Genomic DNA, 20,220 nt, shown 5'->3' with positions numbered 1-20,220 from the left:
ATTTATTTTATCTTTTAGCATCATGTAGGTATTAAGTATAAAACTTGAAAGAGCAAGGAGGCAGGACAATTAAAAAAAAATTTTCATTATTATGAAAATTGTATCACTAGGGTACCAGTACAGAGCTTAATAGAAACAGGAGGTTCTCGTTTTACTTCTTAACAGCAAATGAGAGAATATCACAGATCAATTGAATTGACATAATTTTACTTTAAATTTAAATCCAGCATTTAAATTTTATTTTGGTTCCTACTGAGTCTTCAAGCCCTTGTGCCCCTCCCCCCCAATTTTGTAGGATGTATTGACAAGTAAATACTCTTCTGTCCATTGATCTTCCCCTCCTTCCCAGTAGCCTGCAGATACATATAGAGGCTTTAAGAAAAAGCAGTTGGGGGTACTCTTTCTACCCCCTTCTGATGCCTATGTCAGAAGCTTTCTCTATCTCCATTATACTTTAATAAAACTTTATTACACACACAAAAAAAGAAAAAGCAGTTGTTTTCCCCTGTATACCAAGTGCCCCTCTAAGATATTCCTGCTATTGTTTGTTATATACCAGATAAAACTTGAAAAACATTAGCCTTGGTCCCATTCCTTTCCTCAGGCCACCTGCATTGCTGGAGACTGAAATCACATGAGAGATAAGTTTACAAAGTGTTTATCAAACATTTAACCAGAAGTTTGCAGCGTAGGCCTTCTTAGACTTTTCTCAATACATCTGTGAGAGAGGGCACAGTGAAGGGACATGCATCACCACTCCTGATTAGATACTTGTTCCACTTGGGCTTTCTGTCACTCTGAGACAGTTACTGAAAAGTGGTTTAGATAGTAGTAGTAATTGCTGTTGCTTCTCTGAGAGACATTAGCTAAATTATCATTCAACTGCAAAGACAGGCTGTTTTCTGCTTTAAAAAAATTTTTTTGAATAATTATAGAATATGAGCATTATTGTTTGTGATAATAGCTAAATTTAGGATGTACAAACTCTAGTCCCAGAAATACTGAAAAAATATGGCCCTGTGCAGCATGAGAGATGATTATCTGAAACTGTTTTGTCTTTATAGGCCAGTAATATGTAATTGAATTTAAAGGATCATGTAAACTTGATGCACCCTCATGTTCACATCATATTTTGCCTTTGAAAATGTTTTATAAGACAGATTTGTTGTAGTGAGTATATGACCTAAGGGTTTAGGGATAGGCATCATTTAGAAGATGTGGAAATAATACCCCTCCCCCGGCAACACAAGTCACTGTAATCAGTGCTTTATTATTTGCACTGATACAGCTCAATTTTACATGAGTACAGGTGAAATCAGTGTTTGTAATAGCAGTTGCAACAGCGTATCAAAATCATTAGTAGTGGTATTGCTGTTTAACTCCCTTTTTTATTTTCTTAGGGACAGTCTCCCTCAATCCGCCAACTTATCATGCATGCAATGGCAGAATGGTACATGCGAGGGGAGCAGTATGACCAGGCCAAATTGTCTCGAATACTTGATGTGGCCCAGGACTTGAAGGTGAGCTTGGAGGGACAGAGTAACACTTTATTTATTGATGATAAAAATTCTAAGTGTCTTAGGAATAAGTCATATGTAACTCTAAGCTAGAATGGATGAAATTTAGAGTTTTTCCTTATAGGTAGAAAGAGGTTGGAAGAAAAGTGGTTCCTTAGAGATGTAAAAATGTTTTCATTTACATTTCACTGAGTTTTGTTTGGTCTTCTATGATACTTAAAGGGCTGTTTTAAAGCAAGTGATATTGATATCTTCTTAGATGTAATCTGTGAGATACAATTTTTTGGAGAAACTGGTTGGCTGTCTACTCTCTTACAGATTTCATCAGCATTAACGGATTCTTTTGACAAATAGTCTGATTCTTGATGTCTTTGATGTACACAGTACTGGTGTTGTAGTTGTACTTAGGTTAGAGGAAGCCTGAGTTTAGATTTTTTTTTTTAATGGATAAAGATAATTTTTCATGCTTTGTGTTTTGCTTTGCTTTAGGTTTATTTGAAAAAACACAGGGTAAAGTTTATTGTGAAGGTAAAGTCATGTGTTTGTCTTTGAAATGTGATCGTATAGTTAGGGACAAGTGTTACCATTGATATACACTAAGCTGTTTAAAAAATTTTGATTAAGAAAATATTAACAATGTTTTATTTAGACTTGTTTGTGAAAATAAAAACTGGAAACAGAAAATAGGACAGAAAAGTCACTCAGTTGCTTGACTCGTAGTTTCTAATATTCTTTTTCTTTAGGCTTTGTCAATGCTGCTAAATGGTACTCCATTTGCCTTTGTTATTGACCTTGCTGCACTTGCTTCACGTCGTGAATACCTCAAACTTGACAAGTGGCTCACAGATAAAATTCGAGAGCATGGAGTAAGTGGGATTGTCCATTTATTACTGCTTTTAAGTTTTGATGGTCAAGATAACTGAAGAAAATGGCAATGAAAATGTTATTACTATATTCTGGAGTTGAGTTGTAGTGCTTAGTCTGAAATCAATTAATGATGAGTTTCAAATACACTGAAAGACTTTCTCGTTTTCAGGAGCCTTTTATCCAGGCTTGTATGACTTTTTTAAAGAGACGGTGTCCTTCTATTTTGGGTGGACTTGCCCCAGAGAAAGATCAGCCCAAAAGTGCTCAACTTCCTCCAGAAACCCTGGCGACAATGTTGGCCTGTTTACAAGCTTGTGCAGGGTAAGAAGAGTATTTAATACTGGAACTGGATTGTGTGGATAATTGTTGATTTGAGAAAGAGGGTGTGAATGATTAAAAATGACAGCATTTAAGGTAATCCAGTGGGTTTTAAGTCCAAAGTACTATACTACTGAAATATGAGATCTGTTTGAATTAATTTTTTAATGTGTGGTGTGAGATAGGATCCCAAATGCATGGTTTTACATGTGAATAGTCGTTTGAAGAGACTGGTCTTTCCGTTTGGAACTATCTTCTGAAAAATCAGTTGCACATAATATGAGTTTATTCTGGGCTCTTAGTTCTATTCCATTGATCTGTATGCCTGTCCTTATGCCAGTACCACATTGTGTTGATAACTTTCACTTTTAAGTAAATTTTTAAATTGAAGTATTGAGTTCTCCAACTTTGCTCTCTACTTCTCCAAAATTGTTTTGGTCATTCTGGGTTCCTTAATTTTCATAAGACTCTTAGGGTCAGCTTGTCCATTTCTGCAGAGAAATTACATAGCCCAGTGGGATTTTGATAAGGATTACGTTGAATCTTTAGATCACCTCAGGGGATAGTGCCATTTTAATAGTATTAAGTCTTCCAATTAACAAATCTAGGATATCTTCCCATTTCTTTAGCTTTCTCTAATTTCTTTCAGTGATGTTTGCATTTCTTTAATCATGCTTTTTGCTGGATATTTGATACAAGTCATGGTATCTGAATAGAGAGGTGGTTTTTTTTTTTTTTGGTCTAATTGTTCTTGTTTGAACCTCCAGTCTAAAGTTGAATAGACGTGGTGAGAACAGACAGCCTTATCTTGTTGCTGATTTAGGAGGAAAGTATCCAGTGTTTGACCATTAGCTATAATGTTAGTTATGGGTTTTATAGTTATGTTTCACATTGAAGGGAGTTACCTTATCTTCTCTTTCTAGTTAATTTGGTTATAGGTGTGTGCTGCGTGTCTTATTTGTGGTTGAAAGCTGGAAAGTTTAATATGGCAATTCTCAAAATCACAATTCTCGAAAACCCACTCAAGGATTTTTTGTTTTGTTAATGCTCTTTTCTGAACGAATTCAGTAATACCTGTATTCTTTGTCCTCCTTGGTCACTGATATCTTTGGATAAGCTTTGTTGTTAGCTAAGATTGGAGGTTTTGTTAAACTAAACTCTGGAATCAGTAAGCTATGCTTTACCCTGTGATTCTGTGTGCTATGTCCAGGCACATCTTTAACCCTAAGTTGGTCTCTTGACAAGTCCACTTTGGTATTCACTTGCTTCTTAGTCAGAACCTGAAGGTTGGCTTGAAGTGAACTTGGGCTTGAACCTAAGAACTTGGGCCTTCTTAGGTCTGTCACGGCAGGGGCACAGCTTTAGATGCTAGCACAACCCTACACACACACCATTATGCCTTCTAGATTCCTGGGGAAATGGGAGAGCTTTTCAGATTTCCACCCATGGGAATCATCTGACGTTTTCCTTTTAAACTTTTCGTTAGCCTGTTGTTTGGTCAGACTGTTATCTTCTACACCTTAGGCATTCAGGAAGTTAAAACAATGACCTTTAAAATGTTTTCTGCAGATAACCATGGGAAAGAGTTTATTTGCCCTGAGTCAGTTCTTAGGTCCAGTATAGACAACCCGGCCATTGTGGTCTCACAGGGAATCCTCAGATAGGTGAAATAATGATTATAAATGTCAACCCACTCCAGTATTCTTGCCTGGAGAATCCCATGGACAGCGGAGCCTGGTGGGCTACAGTCCACGGGGTCACAAAGAGTCGGACGTGACTGAGCGACCTTACTTTTCTCTGAGAATGAACTTTAAACATGTTTCAGCCCAGTTCTGAGCCCTCTTGATCTGGTGGTTGTCAGGTTGCTTGCTGGTTTTCACTGTGATTGTGTTTTAATTCTGAGTGAAGCGTCAGAGTTGGGCAAATTAAGATGTCATAAAGCTTGCTGTTGTTACCAAGAAGTAATCATCTTTCTGGAAGAAAAATTGCCCTCATTTTTTTTTTTTTTTTCCCTTGGCCACTCTGCACTGCTCTACCTGGATTGATCCCTGGCTCCAGCAGTGAAATGAAAGCAAGAAGTCTTAACTCTTGGACTGACAGGGAATTCCTTCCCTTGACTGTTTTAAAGCCTTTTGGTTCATTTCTAGAGTTCTGGAAAAATCAACTCCTACCTTTTTTTGGCTAGTTTTTAGTGTTGTAGTTGGTTTTATGGAGGAGAGAATATTTAGAGGTCTTTACTCCGCCATCCTCCCTTTTGTTCTGTCCTATATATTCTTTTTTGTAACTTCTGAAGCATAGTAAAATGAATACCTGTGTGATTCTCAAAGGGGAAAACTAGTAACATTTCAGTAGAGAACTCTGGATCTGACATTTACGACATTAATTTATTGGTCAGGGGGTTGCCAGCTCCATTCTACACATGCCTCATGATAAAAAGCCCTTGAGAAGAACATTGTGTAAGTTATGTGGTAATCTCGCTGTCAGTACATGCAAAATACAAAGTAGCAGACAAACACAATCAAGGGACATTGTATAAAAACAAAAAGCTGGCTTCTACGTTTTTAAAAAAAATCAAGTTTAAGAAAGAGAAATAAAAGTTGATAAATTCTTAAAGAAGCAAAAGAGATGTGACAACTCAGTGCAGTGGATTCTGATCCAAGCGGTAAAAAAGAGCGTTGAGGACATTCTGGGATTAATTGATGTAATTTCAATCTGGCCTATTTTATCCTTACCCAGCTTGTGTTGGATTTCATGATTGTTGTTTTACAAGGTTATGTAAGAAAATGCCCTTGTTCTTAGAAAACAGGCAATAAAGTATTTAGGGATAAAAGACAGCTGATGTATCTAATCTAAAATGTTTTGGAGAGAAGTGGATATTATAGAAAAAATGGTTAAATAAATAGGGTAAAATGTAGCTAATTGGTGAGTGAAGCATTTATGGGAGTTCCTTCTACTACTCTGGTCTCTTAAGTTTGGAATTTTGTCAGCTATGGCAAGTTCTGAAATAGCAAGGAATAGTATTTCAATTAACCATTTTTATCAATCATAAGATACACAGTTTTAATATTGTAACATCTTTGAAATGATAATTCATCTCATTGGTGACCTCTTACAATTAGAATTAACCCAGTTAATTTTGTAGACCATGTAAAAATGATGGTGTGGCTTACAATTGAAGGTGTTTTGTGTTGAATACAATATGATAATTATTATCTATTACTTGTAGCCATTAACCCAGGGCATGGCATAGATATCTTTAAAGCAGTTTTCCTTTTAATTTAAAGGGTGGTTTTTTGTTTTTTTTTTGGAGAAGGCGATGGCACTCCACTCCAGTACTCTTGCCTGGAAAATCCCATGGACAGAGGAGCCTGGTGGGCTGCAGTCCATGGGGTTGCCAAGAGTTGGACACGACTGAGCGACTTCACTTTGACTTATCACTTTTATGCATTGGAGAAGGAAATGGCAACCCACTCCAGTGTTCTTGCCTGGAGAATCCCAGGGATGGGGGAGCCTGGTGGGCTGCTGTCTATGGGGTCGCACAGGGTCAGACACAACTGAAGTGACTTAGCAGCAGTAGCAACAGCACTCTACAAACAGATGTTTTGTGCCTTAGTGAACTAGTACCTATTTGTGAATGTTCAGTTTGTTTTAACTATATATCACAAATAATGTTCCAATGAATAGCATTTTGCATCCATCGTCTTTGCCATTGTATTTTCAGGCCCACTAGAAGTGGAATTGTTAGGTTAAAGGGAAATGGCATATGCAGTTTTGTTAGGTGCTGTAAAATTTTTCTCCATAGCAATTTTTCCATTTATTATAACCAGAGGCAGTTGGTCTATTTCCCCATAGTTTTGTGCTTATCTGAAAAATAATTTGTTTGTTTTGGCTGTGCCTCATGGCATGTGAGATGTTAGTTCCCCGACCAGGGATTGAACTTATACCCCCTGAAGTGGAAGCTCAGAGTCTTAACCAGTGGTCCTCCAGAGAATTCTCTGAACTGTTTAATACAGAGTTTTATTTGGTACTTTTAATATCCTAATCTGTCCTCTCCCTCCCCTCAGAAACAACTTTCTTGTCTGAGTGACTGCTTTTACTTTTTAGAGTCAACAGTATGATTAAGAATTTAGAGGGTAAGATCTAAGACAGTAGGAAGTTTGCATAGCATTTATGAGTGCAAGTGGTTCCACAGTTTTAGGAGACAGTATCACTCTGTGATAGGAAGGTGGATTTTCCTGTCAAACATATAGCCTATTTCACATTTTAAAAGTCAGTTTTTTACATGCTTGCCTAATACAGTTACTGAATACGTGTATGGCATTTTTAAAGATTGTTTATCTGTTTTCTTTGATAATGTCCACTTTTGTGTATAATTTTTGATGAAGTAGTTGAGGATATAGAATGTTTCTTAGAGCGGTATTTCAAAACATATGGGCAGCACTGTACCCAAACCTGGTTAATTTCAGAGGTATTAAGAAATATTTTCACAAGAAAGGCAGTGCTCAGAAAATCCTGGTGATTAATGATAGATGCAGAGACATGGGAGATGGTGGAAATTGAGCCATAGGTTCCAGCAAGTTTTCTATTTATTAGAAATCCAGATTTGTTTGTTTAGGTGTTCTAGGGAATAATTAATATTTTTCACTTTTTGTGTCTCTTCAGGAGTGTTTCTCAGGAGTTATCAGAAACCATCCTCACCATGGTGGCCAACTGCAGTAACGTTATGAACAAGGCCAGGCAACCACCACCGGGAGTTATGCCAAAAGGACGCCCTCCTAGTGCTAGCAGCTTGGACGCCATTTCTCCCGTTCAGGTAAATGAGCACTACATTTGGTACCTTTCCATTTGGTCATAGATTTGAAATAGAATAAACTTCTGCATCATCATTAATATTCTGCTCAAAGGAGATTTTTGTCTGAATTTATTACATTTTAGATAACTGCATGTCTAGTATCCACTTAAAGGAGATCTGTAAATAGGCATTGTGGTTGAGAATAGATTTGAATCATTAAACAGACTATGAGAGGAAAGATACAAAACAACTTAGTTAGGTATATGGTGAGGGCTTCTTTTTAAAATAAGAATAACAGACTTGAGAAATAAGCACTGCCTTTGAACCTGATGTGTCTTGTTTGTAGCTTCACGGGCCAAGCAACAGTGCTAGAGCATAAGGACTTGTTATAACTGGGGCTCTTCAGCTCTCAACTGAACTGCTCTTTTAAAAACAAGGTACATTTAAGTTACTCCCTGACACCAACCACCCCCTTCTCTCTGGGAGCAACATATTCCGCTTCTATTTTCAGCTGCATTGAATGGCAGGTTGGGGTTTATTTTAAAAAAGAGCATTTAGGGAACCACTTCAGTGACCACTTTATAAAAGGCATATCATATATTATTTTCTATAGTCACAGAAGTCTGAAATAATGTCACAAACTAAGAAGTTTGGAAGTGTAGTTATTAGATATTTTATAAAATCTTTTGGTATGAATAGTATACCTTGTTTTTTGTTTTTTAAATTAGAGCTGATCTCCTCCAACCCCAAGATTCTCAAAGTTTGACAAGATTTGTTTTGACTAGATTTCTAATTTCTAATGCTTTTGTTGTATTAAAAGTTAATTTAATTGAGATTTGTTTATAATAAAGGGGCCTATTGGAAATTATAAGGATTGCCCCATGTCACTACTAAATATTTAGTAGTACAGCCTCAAAGAACTTCATCTGAAATGTTATTTTTGAAGTTTTATAGCCCTTATATTGTGGCTCTGGTTCTTCGGCAGGGACTCTTTAAACCTGCTATATCACAGATTGTGTGATATAGTTGTGATATATTAAGAAAAATGACCGGTACACTTGATTTGGGGATTAAGCATCATCATGTTTTGCAGTTTATTAAGCATTTGAAGAGCTATTGCTAAAGATTGCTTTACCTGTGCCATTTATCTGCCTTTGCTTGAAGTGTGTTTAATACGTTTTTATAATGTTTTTCTTTAGATTGACCCTCTTGCTGGAATGGCATCTCTTAGTATAGGTGGTTCAGCTGCCCCTCACACCCAGAGTATGCAGGGCTTTCCTCCAAATTTGGGTTCTGCATTCAGTACCCCACAGTCACCAGCAAAAGCATTTCCACCCCTTTCAACCCCAAATCAGACAACTGCATTCAGTGGTATTGGAGGACTTTCATCACAGCTTCCAGGTAAGAGGAGTGGTGGGTAGGGGTACAGATTATTTGTAAGCATCATTGTGCCTTAGTGTATATACAGTGTTCTGAGTCACTGTGATAAAGGAAAAGTGCTTAAACTAAATTGTGAAAGTTGTTTTTACATCCAGAGCTGGGAAGAGAAAAACATTATTACATTAATTTAGTCAAATTGTAATGAGGATATTTATACTTATAAATTTTTTAGTTGAGTTATTCAGTAAGGATTCTGTTACCACATGATACTGTAAACAGTAACAAGTTTGTTAATCACATTCTAAAGAACTTGGGCTTAGATTAAAACTCACAGCTTTATAAATTCATATATCAGATTCAGGTATATGTCCTGCCTTTTTGCACCTACCTTGAAAATGATAGGAAATCAGTAGAACTTTCCCACATATTTTGGCTTTTAACTTAACGTGGAAGTACAGTTTACATTTTCCTCCATAGTACTGACATGTTTCTCCTAAGCTGTTTGCACCTTTTATTGCCAGAGTATAAGTTTAGAGTACTAAAACTTAATTAGTGAAATGTAATAACTTGGGCTTCCCTGATAGCTCAGTTGGTAAAGATTCCGCCTGCAGTGCAGGAGACCCCGGTTTGATTCCTGGGTCAGAAAGATCCTCGGGAAAAGGGATAGGCTACCCACTCCAATATTCTTGGGCTTTCCTGGTGGCTCAGCTGGTAAAGAACCTGCCTGCAATGTAGGAGACCTGGGTTCGATCCCTAGGTTGGGAAGATCCCCTGGAGAAGGGAAAGGCTACCCACTCCAGTTTTCTGGCCTGGAGAATTCCATGGCAGCCTGACTGGTATAGAAACTGGGGCTCTTGGACTCACTGCAGTGTAATAACTCTGTAACCTAGTTGCAACTGAGTTAACAAAAGACCATGACTTTTTAATTAAGAATTTGTGTCTTTGATAAAGTCAAGAAGATGAGTAATGATAAGACTTTCGGCTGCCTTCGTTCTCTCTAGTAGGTGGTCTTGGCACAGGCAGCCTGACTGGTATAGGAACTGGGGCTCTTGGACTCCCTGCAGTGAATAGCGATCCTTTTGTACAGAGGAAACTGGGCACCTCTGGACTGAACCAGCCTACATTCCAGCAGAGTAAGATGAAACCTTGTAAGTGGTAGTGTTGTCTGTGATTGTGAAGTGTGACTGATACATATATAACTTACATGTCCAATTTATTGTCCCCAGAGATATATGGACAAGAACATTGATTTTGTCTTAATATGTTGTTATAAGGCCATTATGTTGATATGCCTCCTAGATCGGCGGGAGTATCATGAATTTAAATTTTTAAAACAAAAATTTGAGATATTATTATTCCACCTTTCATCCTGAATTGTCAGAACAAGGTGACAGTTAAGAGGTAGCATTCTTCAAGGTGTTATCCTAAGAGTGAGGAGCAAAGTAAAGAAAAAAGACTCAGTAGTTTAAATCTATGTATATAAACCTTTTTTGTTTTTTAAACAAATCAAGAGCAGCCAGGAAAATCTCAGATTTCTGTTTCAGTTTTGCCAATTTATAAAGTAAATAACTATAGTTTAATCTTATAACTTTATGATATGTAAGTATACATAATTATTGCCATATATGTTAAAAAAGCAAATTTGAAACTTTTAATCTCCTTTAGTAAGGTATTTAAAAGTCATAGGAGTCTTTGTAAATACATACATATCATTGACTTATAAATGTCCTTGTCATTGGGACTGAATATTCATTATCCAAGGTTTGAAAGTATACAAACTGATTGAAAATGTTAGTGTGAAAGGCTTGTCTGAGTGTTGTTTTGTAGCATGCTTTGTGTTTCTATCAATGTCTCATGCATATGCATTGGTAATTCTTACATGTAAGAGGTGATAAAGTAACCTTGAATGAGGTTGTATTGAGGGTAAGTGCATTATAAATTTGAACCTAGTGAACTTTCATGGTGTGAAAAGTCCCTATATAAAGTACTGAGATAGAACTGTGATTGTAAGGCAGTTTTGTTAAAATCTCTTGTGTCCTTAGAGCAGTTGAATATTGAAACTTGACCCCTTTAACACGTCATTTTAGGTTTTCTTTTTTTCTTCTTAAAATTCAAACTACATTGGTCTCTCTGGCCCTGTGTGCTTAATGTGGGGGAGTAAAGGAAGAGCCTAAACGCCCACTGTGCTTTTCTGTTTTTAACAGCCGACTTGTCTCAGGTGTGGCCAGAGGCAAATCAGCACTTTAGTAAAGAGATAGATGATGAAGCAAACAGCTATTTCCAGAGAATATATAATCACCCACCACATCCAACCATGTCTGTTGATGAGGTGAGTGTCTAGAATGATATAATTCTTTATGGTTTAGGTAAATCTTAAATAAATGCCTCTTTCAAAGTGAAATATAACACCTAGTGTTTTGATATGTCTCTTTAATATTTATCTCAAGCTCAGTTTATTGTTAAATATTCTGCTTATCAATTAAGAATATTTGAGGAGTGCATTCCCTGGTAGCTCAGCTGGTAAAGAATCTGCCTGCAGTGCAGGAGACCCAGGTTTGATTCCTGGGTTGGAAAGATCCGCTGGAGAAGGGAAAGGCTACTCACTCCAGTATTCTGGCCTGGAGAATTCCACGGACTAGATATAGTCCATGGGGTTACAGAGAGTTGGACATGACTCAGCAACTTTCACTTCACTTTCTTAATAATGGTTTCCTTTATGCATATCTGATTTTTGTCTTGCTTTTTCCAGGTATTAGAAATGCTACAGAGATTTAAAGATTCTACCATAAAGAGGGAACGAGAAGTATTTAACTGTATGCTAAGGAACTTGTTCGAAGAATATCGGTTCTTCCCCCAATATCCTGATAAAGAGTTACATATAACAGCTTGCCTGTTTGGTGGGATAATCGAAAAAGGACTGGTCACTTACATGGCATTAGGTTTGGCCCTACGATACGTTCTTGAAGCCTTACGCAAGCCTTTTGGATCCAAAATGTATTATTTTGGGATTGCTGCACTAGATAGATTTAAAAATAGGTGAGTGGATAGGTTTTCTGTGAAGGTTCTCTCTTTTAATGAAAGAAGAAACAGTAGCTTGCTTTTCAGCTAATTCTTCTATGCCTTATATGTGTATTAAGTAACCTTAATGACTATGAAGTAAAAGGAAGAAGTGAAAACAGTTCGTTGTATTTACCAAATAAGTGGTTGGAAAAATATAAAATAGCAATTTTTTTTGGTTTGTTTACTGAACTATACTTTATAATATGTGAAAGTCAGTATTTTAGGTTAATAGGTCTTTGAAATTCAAACAGTCATGTACCACCACCACTACCACCACAGTCAAAATACTGAATATTTTCGTCACCCTCAAGAAGTTCCCTTACTTCCCCTTTGTAGTTAACTTTCCCGCACGTCTAACCTCTGGCAATCCCTGATTGGATTTGTCTGGGTTTTCCAGAGTATTATCTAAATGGAGTCCTACACAATGTATATGAGTTTGACTTCTTACACTCAGCATGATGCTTCCAAGATTTACCTGTGTTACTGCATGTTTCAGTTTCTTTTTATTGCAGAATAGTATTCTATCGTATGGGTTCATTAGCAAGCTGGTTTTCTCTTCACCTGTTCATGAACATTTGGAATTCAGCTAGTTGGAAAGAGAGTAGTTTTCGTGGCTCATTGTAATCTTAAGTAAAACAAATCCTTTAAAATACAAGGTTTTTTTTGATACAGAAAGGGTGAAGTTCACATTTTCCCTGTCTTCTTTGTTCTTCCTTTTGGCATTCTCTTCAAATAAGGTATTTCAAAGGTAGAAATGGGAGAAATGGCCTAGATTAGCTTTTGAAAAATTTGAAATTGTATTGCCTCTGTTCTTACATGAAATGGTAAATGAATAAATGTTTTTGTTGACAGATTGAAGGACTATCCCCAGTATTGTCAGCACTTGGCTTCGATCAGTCACTTTATGCAATTTCCACATCATTTACAGGAGGTAAGTATCTTCAGCACCTAAGTAATTGAAGGGTTTATCTGTTTTAATTTGGATTTATTGCAATGGCATTAAGATTGCCTAATGATTGTTCTGACATAGGTATATATATTATTTGTTGCTTGTTTTGTAGTTTAACCCTGAAAAAATAGGAATTTTATATTTTGTGAGCAGCGGTTTTGCTTGATTTGATAAAAGGCTTTTGCTAGTTCTTTTAGCTTAATAATTATATCAAGGAGTAGAAATCTTTCACTGTTAACCAAGAATCCCTGCCTGAGTCTAAAAATATAAGTTGTTCCTCTGATTTAGATGTTAATTTAGAGCTATTTGTTTCTGTTGTTGTTTGGGTTTTTTGTTTGTTTTGGTTTGGTTTTGGGGGGCTGCTCTGTGTGGCTTGTGGGATCTTAGTTCCCTGACTAGGGATTGAACCTGGCCCATGACAGTGAAAGCGCCCAGCCCTAACCACTGGACCACCAGGAAATTCCCCAAACCTGTTGCATATAAAAGTTTTTAGATCAGTGTTTCTTAAAAATACAGCCTTCTTAAACTATTTGTTTAGATTCCTTTGAGGTTAAAAAGGAGACAGTCTGTAAGGAAATGGACCTAGAGAATATTTTAAACCATGTTATGTGACTATTCTTGAAATTTGTAAATATTTCTTTAATGGTTGATTTTACATGATTACTAAATATTCACACTTTCATCTTACCTTTGGTCAAAGTCAGCTTACAGAGAAAAAGAAAAGAAAGCTGATTAATCTCTGTTAACTTTATTTTATTTTTTTCAGTACAAAGCAGATGAACTCCTTTGTAAGATCATATTTTAAGAAATCAGAATTTGAACTGATTTTAATTCTGTAGTGTAGTTTAATCCAGCACTTTCTACCTCATTCCACTGGGTTTGTTTGTAGGAGTGCAAAGTATTATTATGATAGTTTAGCCTCGGAAACTGTAGCATGGGAGGCAGGAGTGTATTCATGCCTATTGAGGGGTTTTGGAGGGCTATGCCAAAATTATGGTACTGAAAACTAGACAAGAAAGGAGAGTTTGAAAAGCTTGGATGGGAAGTCACAGGCTGCTACAATCAGATGAGCATGAAATTCAGATCTGGGACCTTGAAAGACTAGAGAGGGAGAATAAGGGAGATGGTACGAAAATGATCACACTAACAGTGATCCTGTGTTCCCACTTTAACACATTTATTACCCAGAGAAGAGGAGAGAAGTCATTCTTTATATTTCAGTTTAAAGGGCTGTATTTTTCCTTCTTGAAAATGTCTCCTTTTTTTAATAAAGTTAGGTATATATACATAGGTACTAGTTTTTGGTCGGGAACAAGCTGTTGGTAATAGTATCAGGAAGGCTGTGTCAGTCTTGTAATTTGTGTGGGAGAAGGAATTTTTTTGGACTGGGAAATGTGGAGGAGAGGGATGAAACTTATCCTAGAACATTGCTTACCCTTCAGTTGGCTAGGTGGTATAAATTGTTCTTGTTTTGTGCTATTAGCTTTACTGAGAGGGAACTCACACTGCAGTGTGTTTTAGGCTGTGGTTTTTTTCATTAGCATCCAATAGAAATCAGTTTATTATATAAATTTTAGAACCTTTAAGTTTACTTATGTGAAGGAATTTAAGGAAATTTATAGGCAAGCATTTGTGGCTACCTTTTTAAAACTTGTTTTGTTAACTGGTTCTCTTATAAATACTTAAGCATAGTAACATTTCAGCTTTATTTCTTCAGAAGTTTGTGGTATCCACTTACATATTAGACATATGGGGATATGCACCAGAATGGGGCAAGATATAAGGGAGATAGATAAACCAGAAGAGTGCTCTGAAATGATTTCCAGTCTCTCAGAAGTGAGGGGAGTTTAATTCAAGTATTTCAGTTTCTGTTAAGAATTCTTATTTAATGTGTTTTTCTCTCTCTACCCCTATAGTATATTGAGTATGGACAGCAATCTAGAGATCCTCCTGTGAAAATGCAGGGCTCTATCACAACCCCTGGAAGTATTGCACTGGCTCAAGCCCAGGCCCAGGCCCAGGTTCCAGCAAAAGCTCCCCTTGCTGGCCAGGTTAGCACTATGGTAACCACCTCAACAACCACCACTGTTGCTAAAACGGTTACAGTCACCAGGCCAACTGGAGTCAGCTTTAAGAAAGATGTGCCAGTAAGTAGGTCTACTTTCTTTGTTGTATTTGTTGTTGCGTTACAATATATCCAGCAGTGAGCATGTACTTTATTATAAATAACACATGCCTATTAAAAAAGCATGAAAGATCAGCATTTCTCCCTTTACCACCCCGATTTCCCACATGCAGCCCCCATGAATAGTTCAGTACATGTTCTTGCCAGCACTTCAAGTGCACAGTTGTACATACCGTATGTATTCTGTATACTAAAGGAATCTGTGTACATACCCCACCCCTAAGATTTGTCTAGTAAGGATTTCAGTTTGTTAATTTTATGTATTTTATTTCTTTAGCCTTCTATTAATACAACAAATATAGATACATTGCTTGTGGCCACAGATCAAACTGAGAGAATCGTAGAGCCCCCAGAAAATATCCAGGAGAAAATTGCTTTTATCTTCAACAACCTCTCCCAGTCAAATATGACACAAAAGGTGAGTCTGAAGTAATAGTTTATATATCACTACAAATGTTCTCTGTTGTTTTTCTTGATGGATTGGGGGATTCATATTTGATATTCTCTATCCTTTTTAAAGGTGGAGATAATAGAATCAAAATGAAGGGAACTTGGATATACAACTAGTGGTTGTAGATTCTGTAGATGTTAAATAGCACTGATTTTATTTATTTATGCCACATGGCATGACATGTGAGATCTTAGTTCCCTGACCAGAGATCAAACCAAACTCACACTCCCTTTAGTGGAAGCGCAGCCTCTTAACCACTGAACTTCTAGGGAAGTCCCAAATAGTATTGTTTTCCAGTGAGTTACAGGCTTTTTGAAGTAAGCTTGAAAATGATTTCATGATGGGAATTTCATTTGTATTTGTAGTCCCAATTCACATCCTCCCAGAGATCATTAACAGCTTGTGAAAAGAATTGATGCTTACCTTACAAGATTATATGCTAAGATAATACTTGGAAATGTCTGTTTTCGTCAATACTAATTAGCCTAAACAAAAGGGTTTGAAATATAATTTATAATGCAAGTACTGTCTTTGAGAGTCTCACCATAATTGATTAGGGGAAATTTTTGAAGCATTTTGCATGGTTTTTGGAAGAAGAGTTTCAAACTTTACAAATAATTCCTAGAGATAGAAATGTAGAAAAACATAGTTCTGGCATCAGGTTTGTTAATAACAGGTTGTAGATTAGTAACTTATCTTCTTTTGTTCAAATGGAGAGTAAGTAAGATGGGGATGAAGGACTACATATTTTTCAATTTTAAAGCTTAAAGTGATCATAGATGTTTCAGTTATAATTACCCAGCTTAAGAGATGATTGACTCTGTACTTAAATGGACTTAAATATATTGTACTTGATAGCAACTGTGTAAAATTGGGGAGATGTAGCATGTTGCTTTAGCATCTAATTTTGCAAGGAGCCATACACTGTAGTTGTGTTCACAGAAACGAAACATAAAACTGTATTTTATCCTCTTAATTGAATACTTCCTGTGTTGTAATGGTTGGCTAGGTTGAAGAACTAAAAGAAACTGTGAAGGAAGAATTTATGCCTTGGGTTTCACAATACCTGGTTATGAAGAGAGTCAGTATTGAGCCAAACTTTCACAGCCTGTATTCTAACTTCCTTGACACGCTGAAAAATCCTGAATTTAATAAGATGGTTCTGAATGAGACCTATAGAAACATCAAAGTAAGTGTTCTGGTGTTTCTTTTTTTAATTTATTTTTTAATTGAAGGATAATTGCTTTACAGAATTTTGTTTTCTGTCAAACCTTTGCATTTCTTTTTACTACTGTTTTTAGTTTGGAAATATTTGATTGCACAGGTGGAATTAGGGGATATTGTTTTCTCCTGTATGTTGTATTTGTTACAGTATTTATGCAGGTTGCTTTAGGCATTGTTTCAAATACAGAACTAAGTTTTCATGAAGAATTTAGTCTTATAGACATACTCATTTTCGTCATTCTGTACCATACCATCATTTATGTCTTAAATGCCAGAAATCTCAAGATTCTTGAATGTCGTAAAATAGCCGTTTAAGATTCTCAGTTTCTTTTAAGGCCAAACGTTTCCTAATGGGCTAATGCTTGTTCTATAATATCTTAAGTATTTTTCTTTGGAGGAATAATTTTTAAAGAAAACAGTGTGAACCAGCATATAGCTGAAAGCATTCTTGGCTGAATAACTTGGGATATTGGCTTAGGAACCAGCACTATATTTAAACCTGTGAATAGGAATTTTCCCTATTCTTGGTTACGCTGTAGTGCAAAAGAATTCCTGGCTCCTTTCTATTGCACAGCTGACTTTGTGCCATTCTGCTGTTGCTGTATGGAGTTAAGGAACATAACTAAATTCAGCCTTTGTCATTTGATAGCAGGGATTGTTGGGATATGAAAATTTCCACATGATTTGGATCAAAAGATTCTTTCTTTTAGACAAAAGTATAAATTTAAACTAATAGCCATAAAAGGTATTATGTAGGAAATGAATGTATGAGTGTATGCAAGACACTGGAGTGTTGATTCTGTCTCCCTTAAGAAAGTTAAAAGTAGAGAATTGATTAAATGGATTAGGTCTTCTCGAAGTGTGTAAGCGATATTACAGTGTATTCCAGAAAGTAATCTTAGTTGTTTCCAAAGATAATGCTAAAAATCACAACAGAGCACTGCAGTCTTCTTATACTCCTTAGTATGCCTGCTGTCTGGGAAGGACTTAAAAATCATAGCGGTAGTCTTCATTTGAATTGAATGTAGCTCTTCAAAATAGATTTGCAGTTGGGTCACTGCTTCAAACTTAGCTAAAATTTTCAGTTTTAAAATACTTTGCTGTGGGACCATACGTGATACGTGGTGTTATTTCACGTCAATATGATGTATTTTATATTTTTTACGTTCTGTAAAATTTAGTTTTGTAAATTTTTTTTACTTTTTTTTAAATGTAAAGACGTTTGAAGGTAAAAATGTCACTGAACACAACAAAATATTGCAGTGATAATGTGGACAGGATCTACCTTGGGGCATGTTCTCAGTATTGACGGCTTGTTTTTAATGTAGAATAATGGAATTCTTAAACATTTAGTTGAGAATGTTTTTTTATAAGCTCATTTTCATGCTTTCTTTAATCCTACACTGTTTCAGGTACTCCTGACCTCTGATAAAGCTGCAGCCAATTTCTCCGATCGGTCTTTGCTGAAGAACTTGGGACATTGGCTAGGAATGATTACACTAGCTAAAAATAAACCAATCTTACACACTGTGAGTTTTAACCAAAGGCTCATGTAAAACTTGAGAATGTTCATACAGCATATTCTACCTAAAAATCTTGACGTTATTTGGGGCTGTTGTGACGGGGTGTCTGTGAAGGTTTGGCCCATGTTTTGAATCCCTAATTGCATGCCCATGGCCTTAACAATGTTTAGCAAGATAAACAAAAGGTATGATTGTTACCCCTGGCTTTTCATAAGGTGAGGGTCAATTATTGATTCCAGTTTTGGGGATGAGTGTGGCAGAGTATAATTGGGGATGTTGAATAAGGAATTCTCTAATATATTCCCAGCATTTAAAAAATGTGTTTGTTTTTCTAGGACTTGGATGTAAAATCTTTGCTGCTAGAGGCTTATGTTAAAGGACAGCAAGAGTTGCTCTATGTAGTGCCCTTTGTTGCCAAAGTCTTAGAATCTAGCATTCGTAGTGTGGTGAGTAAATTTTAATGTTTTATTGAAGACTGATTTGAGTCATCCAATGAGAGTTCGTTTGTTTTGGCACAAGGTCAAGAGGCTATATCCTCAGTTCTTAGCAACATAGAGCTAGATCAGTTAGTTTTCCTCAGGGAAGCTTGGGATTTCCAAATTGAGAGGCTCAGTAGTATACAGGACTCAATTTAATGGGTAGCTTTGGGTTTTGGTGTTTTTCTGAAATATGATTTGTGGGAAGGCTAGGGATTTTATTATGGCCACATGGGTGTGAGTGCTTAACTGTTTTAGATAATACATATTAAAGAGTGAGTTTGGAGCAAGCTTAACATAATGGTTTTCTTCAGGTTTTTAGGCCACCCAACCCCTGGACAATGGCTATTATGAATGTATTAGCTGAGCTACATCAGGAACATGACTTAAAGGTAAGTTTGTTGCTCTTTATCCTTAGGAACACTGTCTTCCTTTACATTATTAAAATTTACAGGAAAAAGAGGGTATTTAGTGGGGGGAGCACTATGACAAATGGGTGAGAATACTGTCTATTATTATGAAGCTGGATATTCATTTTTAATATTCTCATTGAATATTGGAATTACACAGTTAAACTTGAAGTTTGAAATTGAGGTCCTCTGTAAGAATCTTGCATTAGACATCAATGAGCTAAAACCTGGAAACCTCCTAAAGGATAAAGATCGCCTGAAGAACTTAGATGAGCAACTCTCTGCTCCAAAGAAAGATGTCAAGCAGCCAGAGGAGCTCCCTCCTATCACAACCACAAGTAAGTGTGATAATTAACCCTCTATTTATCATTCTCTTCAATGGTACATTCGCACGCATATAGCAAATTGTAATTTTCTATGTAATGTGGGGTTGCAATTTTGTGTACTTTCTGGTGAGCCTTCTAAATTTTTACGGAAATGTTAATAATGTCTAGGCATTGTCTTAGTGTATCTGTCTGGTAATTCTGTCTGTGGTATTTGTAACTAATATCATTAATCAGTTGTTCCTCATGTTCTCCTTCAGCCAGACTGTTACATTGTTTGAGGTCTTAGAGAAAGAAGTGCTCTGGCATGAAGACCTGTGTTATTCCTTAAATCTGGGGATGGCCAGATTGGCTCAACCCATTAGGCGAGTGGGTTATTTAACCTGCATTAAGAGGACTGGGAGCTTTAGGAGGTGTGGTTAGAATAAACCAGCTTTTCTTTTTTCTCAGCCTTCAAGAATCCCCAGGTAAAACTAGGAAACAGAATAGGTTGAAAATTGATATACATTATATATAGATAATGGGACATGGTTTGTGCCAGCTAATGTGGCAAGACCCCTCAATTCATTCCTGTGCCCAGGTGCACGGCCAGTGACTGAGTTTCACATGCTTTGTTCAGATTGTGATAATTCAGGGTGGGAAAATGTGACCAATGCCACCCCTCCACCCCCATTCAGTCAGTTTAGTTAGATTAACACCACATGATGCCCTGCTGATTTCATAGTAAAGTCAGGAAGTGTGCTTC

At 36.6% G+C, this 20,220-nt stretch overlaps 1 protein-coding gene and 2 non-coding genes across 9 annotated transcripts in view; all 3 read left to right on the top strand.

The window, feature by feature from the left end:
- The window catches only part of CNOT1 (CCR4-NOT transcription complex subunit 1), an 84,708-nt gene that overhangs the window by 45,742 nt on the left and 18,746 nt on the right, over nt 1-20,220 (top strand). For 3 of the 7 annotated variants that reach the window (XR_008200861.1, XM_052655248.1, XM_052655245.1), the window contains exons 14-29: nt 1,401-1,520; nt 2,261-2,383; nt 2,554-2,705; nt 7,365-7,515; nt 8,694-8,895; nt 9,876-10,022; nt 11,079-11,203; nt 11,624-11,910; nt 12,787-12,865; nt 14,800-15,030; nt 15,346-15,486; nt 16,529-16,708; nt 18,156-18,272; nt 18,602-18,712; nt 19,057-19,134; nt 19,313-19,490. Coding sequence is in view for 6 of the 7 variants with exons in the window: in XM_052655248.1 (XP_052511208.1) it covers nt 1,401-1,520; nt 2,261-2,383; nt 2,554-2,705; nt 7,365-7,515; nt 8,694-8,895; nt 9,876-10,022; nt 11,079-11,203; nt 11,624-11,910; nt 12,787-12,865; nt 14,800-15,030; nt 15,346-15,486; nt 16,529-16,708; nt 18,156-18,272; nt 18,602-18,712; nt 19,057-19,134; nt 19,313-19,490 (2,422 nt within the window). In the remaining variant the exon portion in view is untranslated. The remainder of the gene's footprint in view (nt 1-1,400; nt 1,521-2,260; nt 2,384-2,553; nt 2,706-7,364; nt 7,516-8,693; nt 8,896-9,875; nt 10,023-11,078; nt 11,204-11,623; nt 11,911-12,786; nt 12,866-14,799; nt 15,031-15,345; nt 15,487-16,528; nt 16,709-18,155; nt 18,273-18,601; nt 18,713-19,056; nt 19,135-19,312; nt 19,491-20,220) is intronic. The other 4 variants (XM_052655249.1, XM_052655246.1, XM_052655250.1 and 1 more) reach the window with 2 other exon arrangements.
- On the top strand, nt 7,804-7,939 carry LOC128064216 (small nucleolar RNA SNORA50). The gene has a single exon (XR_008200936.1). It is a non-coding gene; the product is annotated as a small nucleolar RNA SNORA50 (small nucleolar RNA).
- Nucleotides 17,227-17,365, top strand: LOC128064215 (small nucleolar RNA SNORA46). The gene has a single exon (XR_008200935.1). It is a non-coding gene; the product is annotated as a small nucleolar RNA SNORA46 (small nucleolar RNA).

The sequence above is a fragment of the Budorcas taxicolor genome, chromosome 18, assembly GCF_023091745.1.
Source record: "Budorcas taxicolor isolate Tak-1 chromosome 18, Takin1.1, whole genome shotgun sequence".
NCBI classification, from domain to species: domain Eukaryota; kingdom Metazoa; phylum Chordata; class Mammalia; order Artiodactyla; family Bovidae; genus Budorcas; species Budorcas taxicolor.
This window is presented reverse-complemented; position numbering and strand designations above follow the sequence as displayed.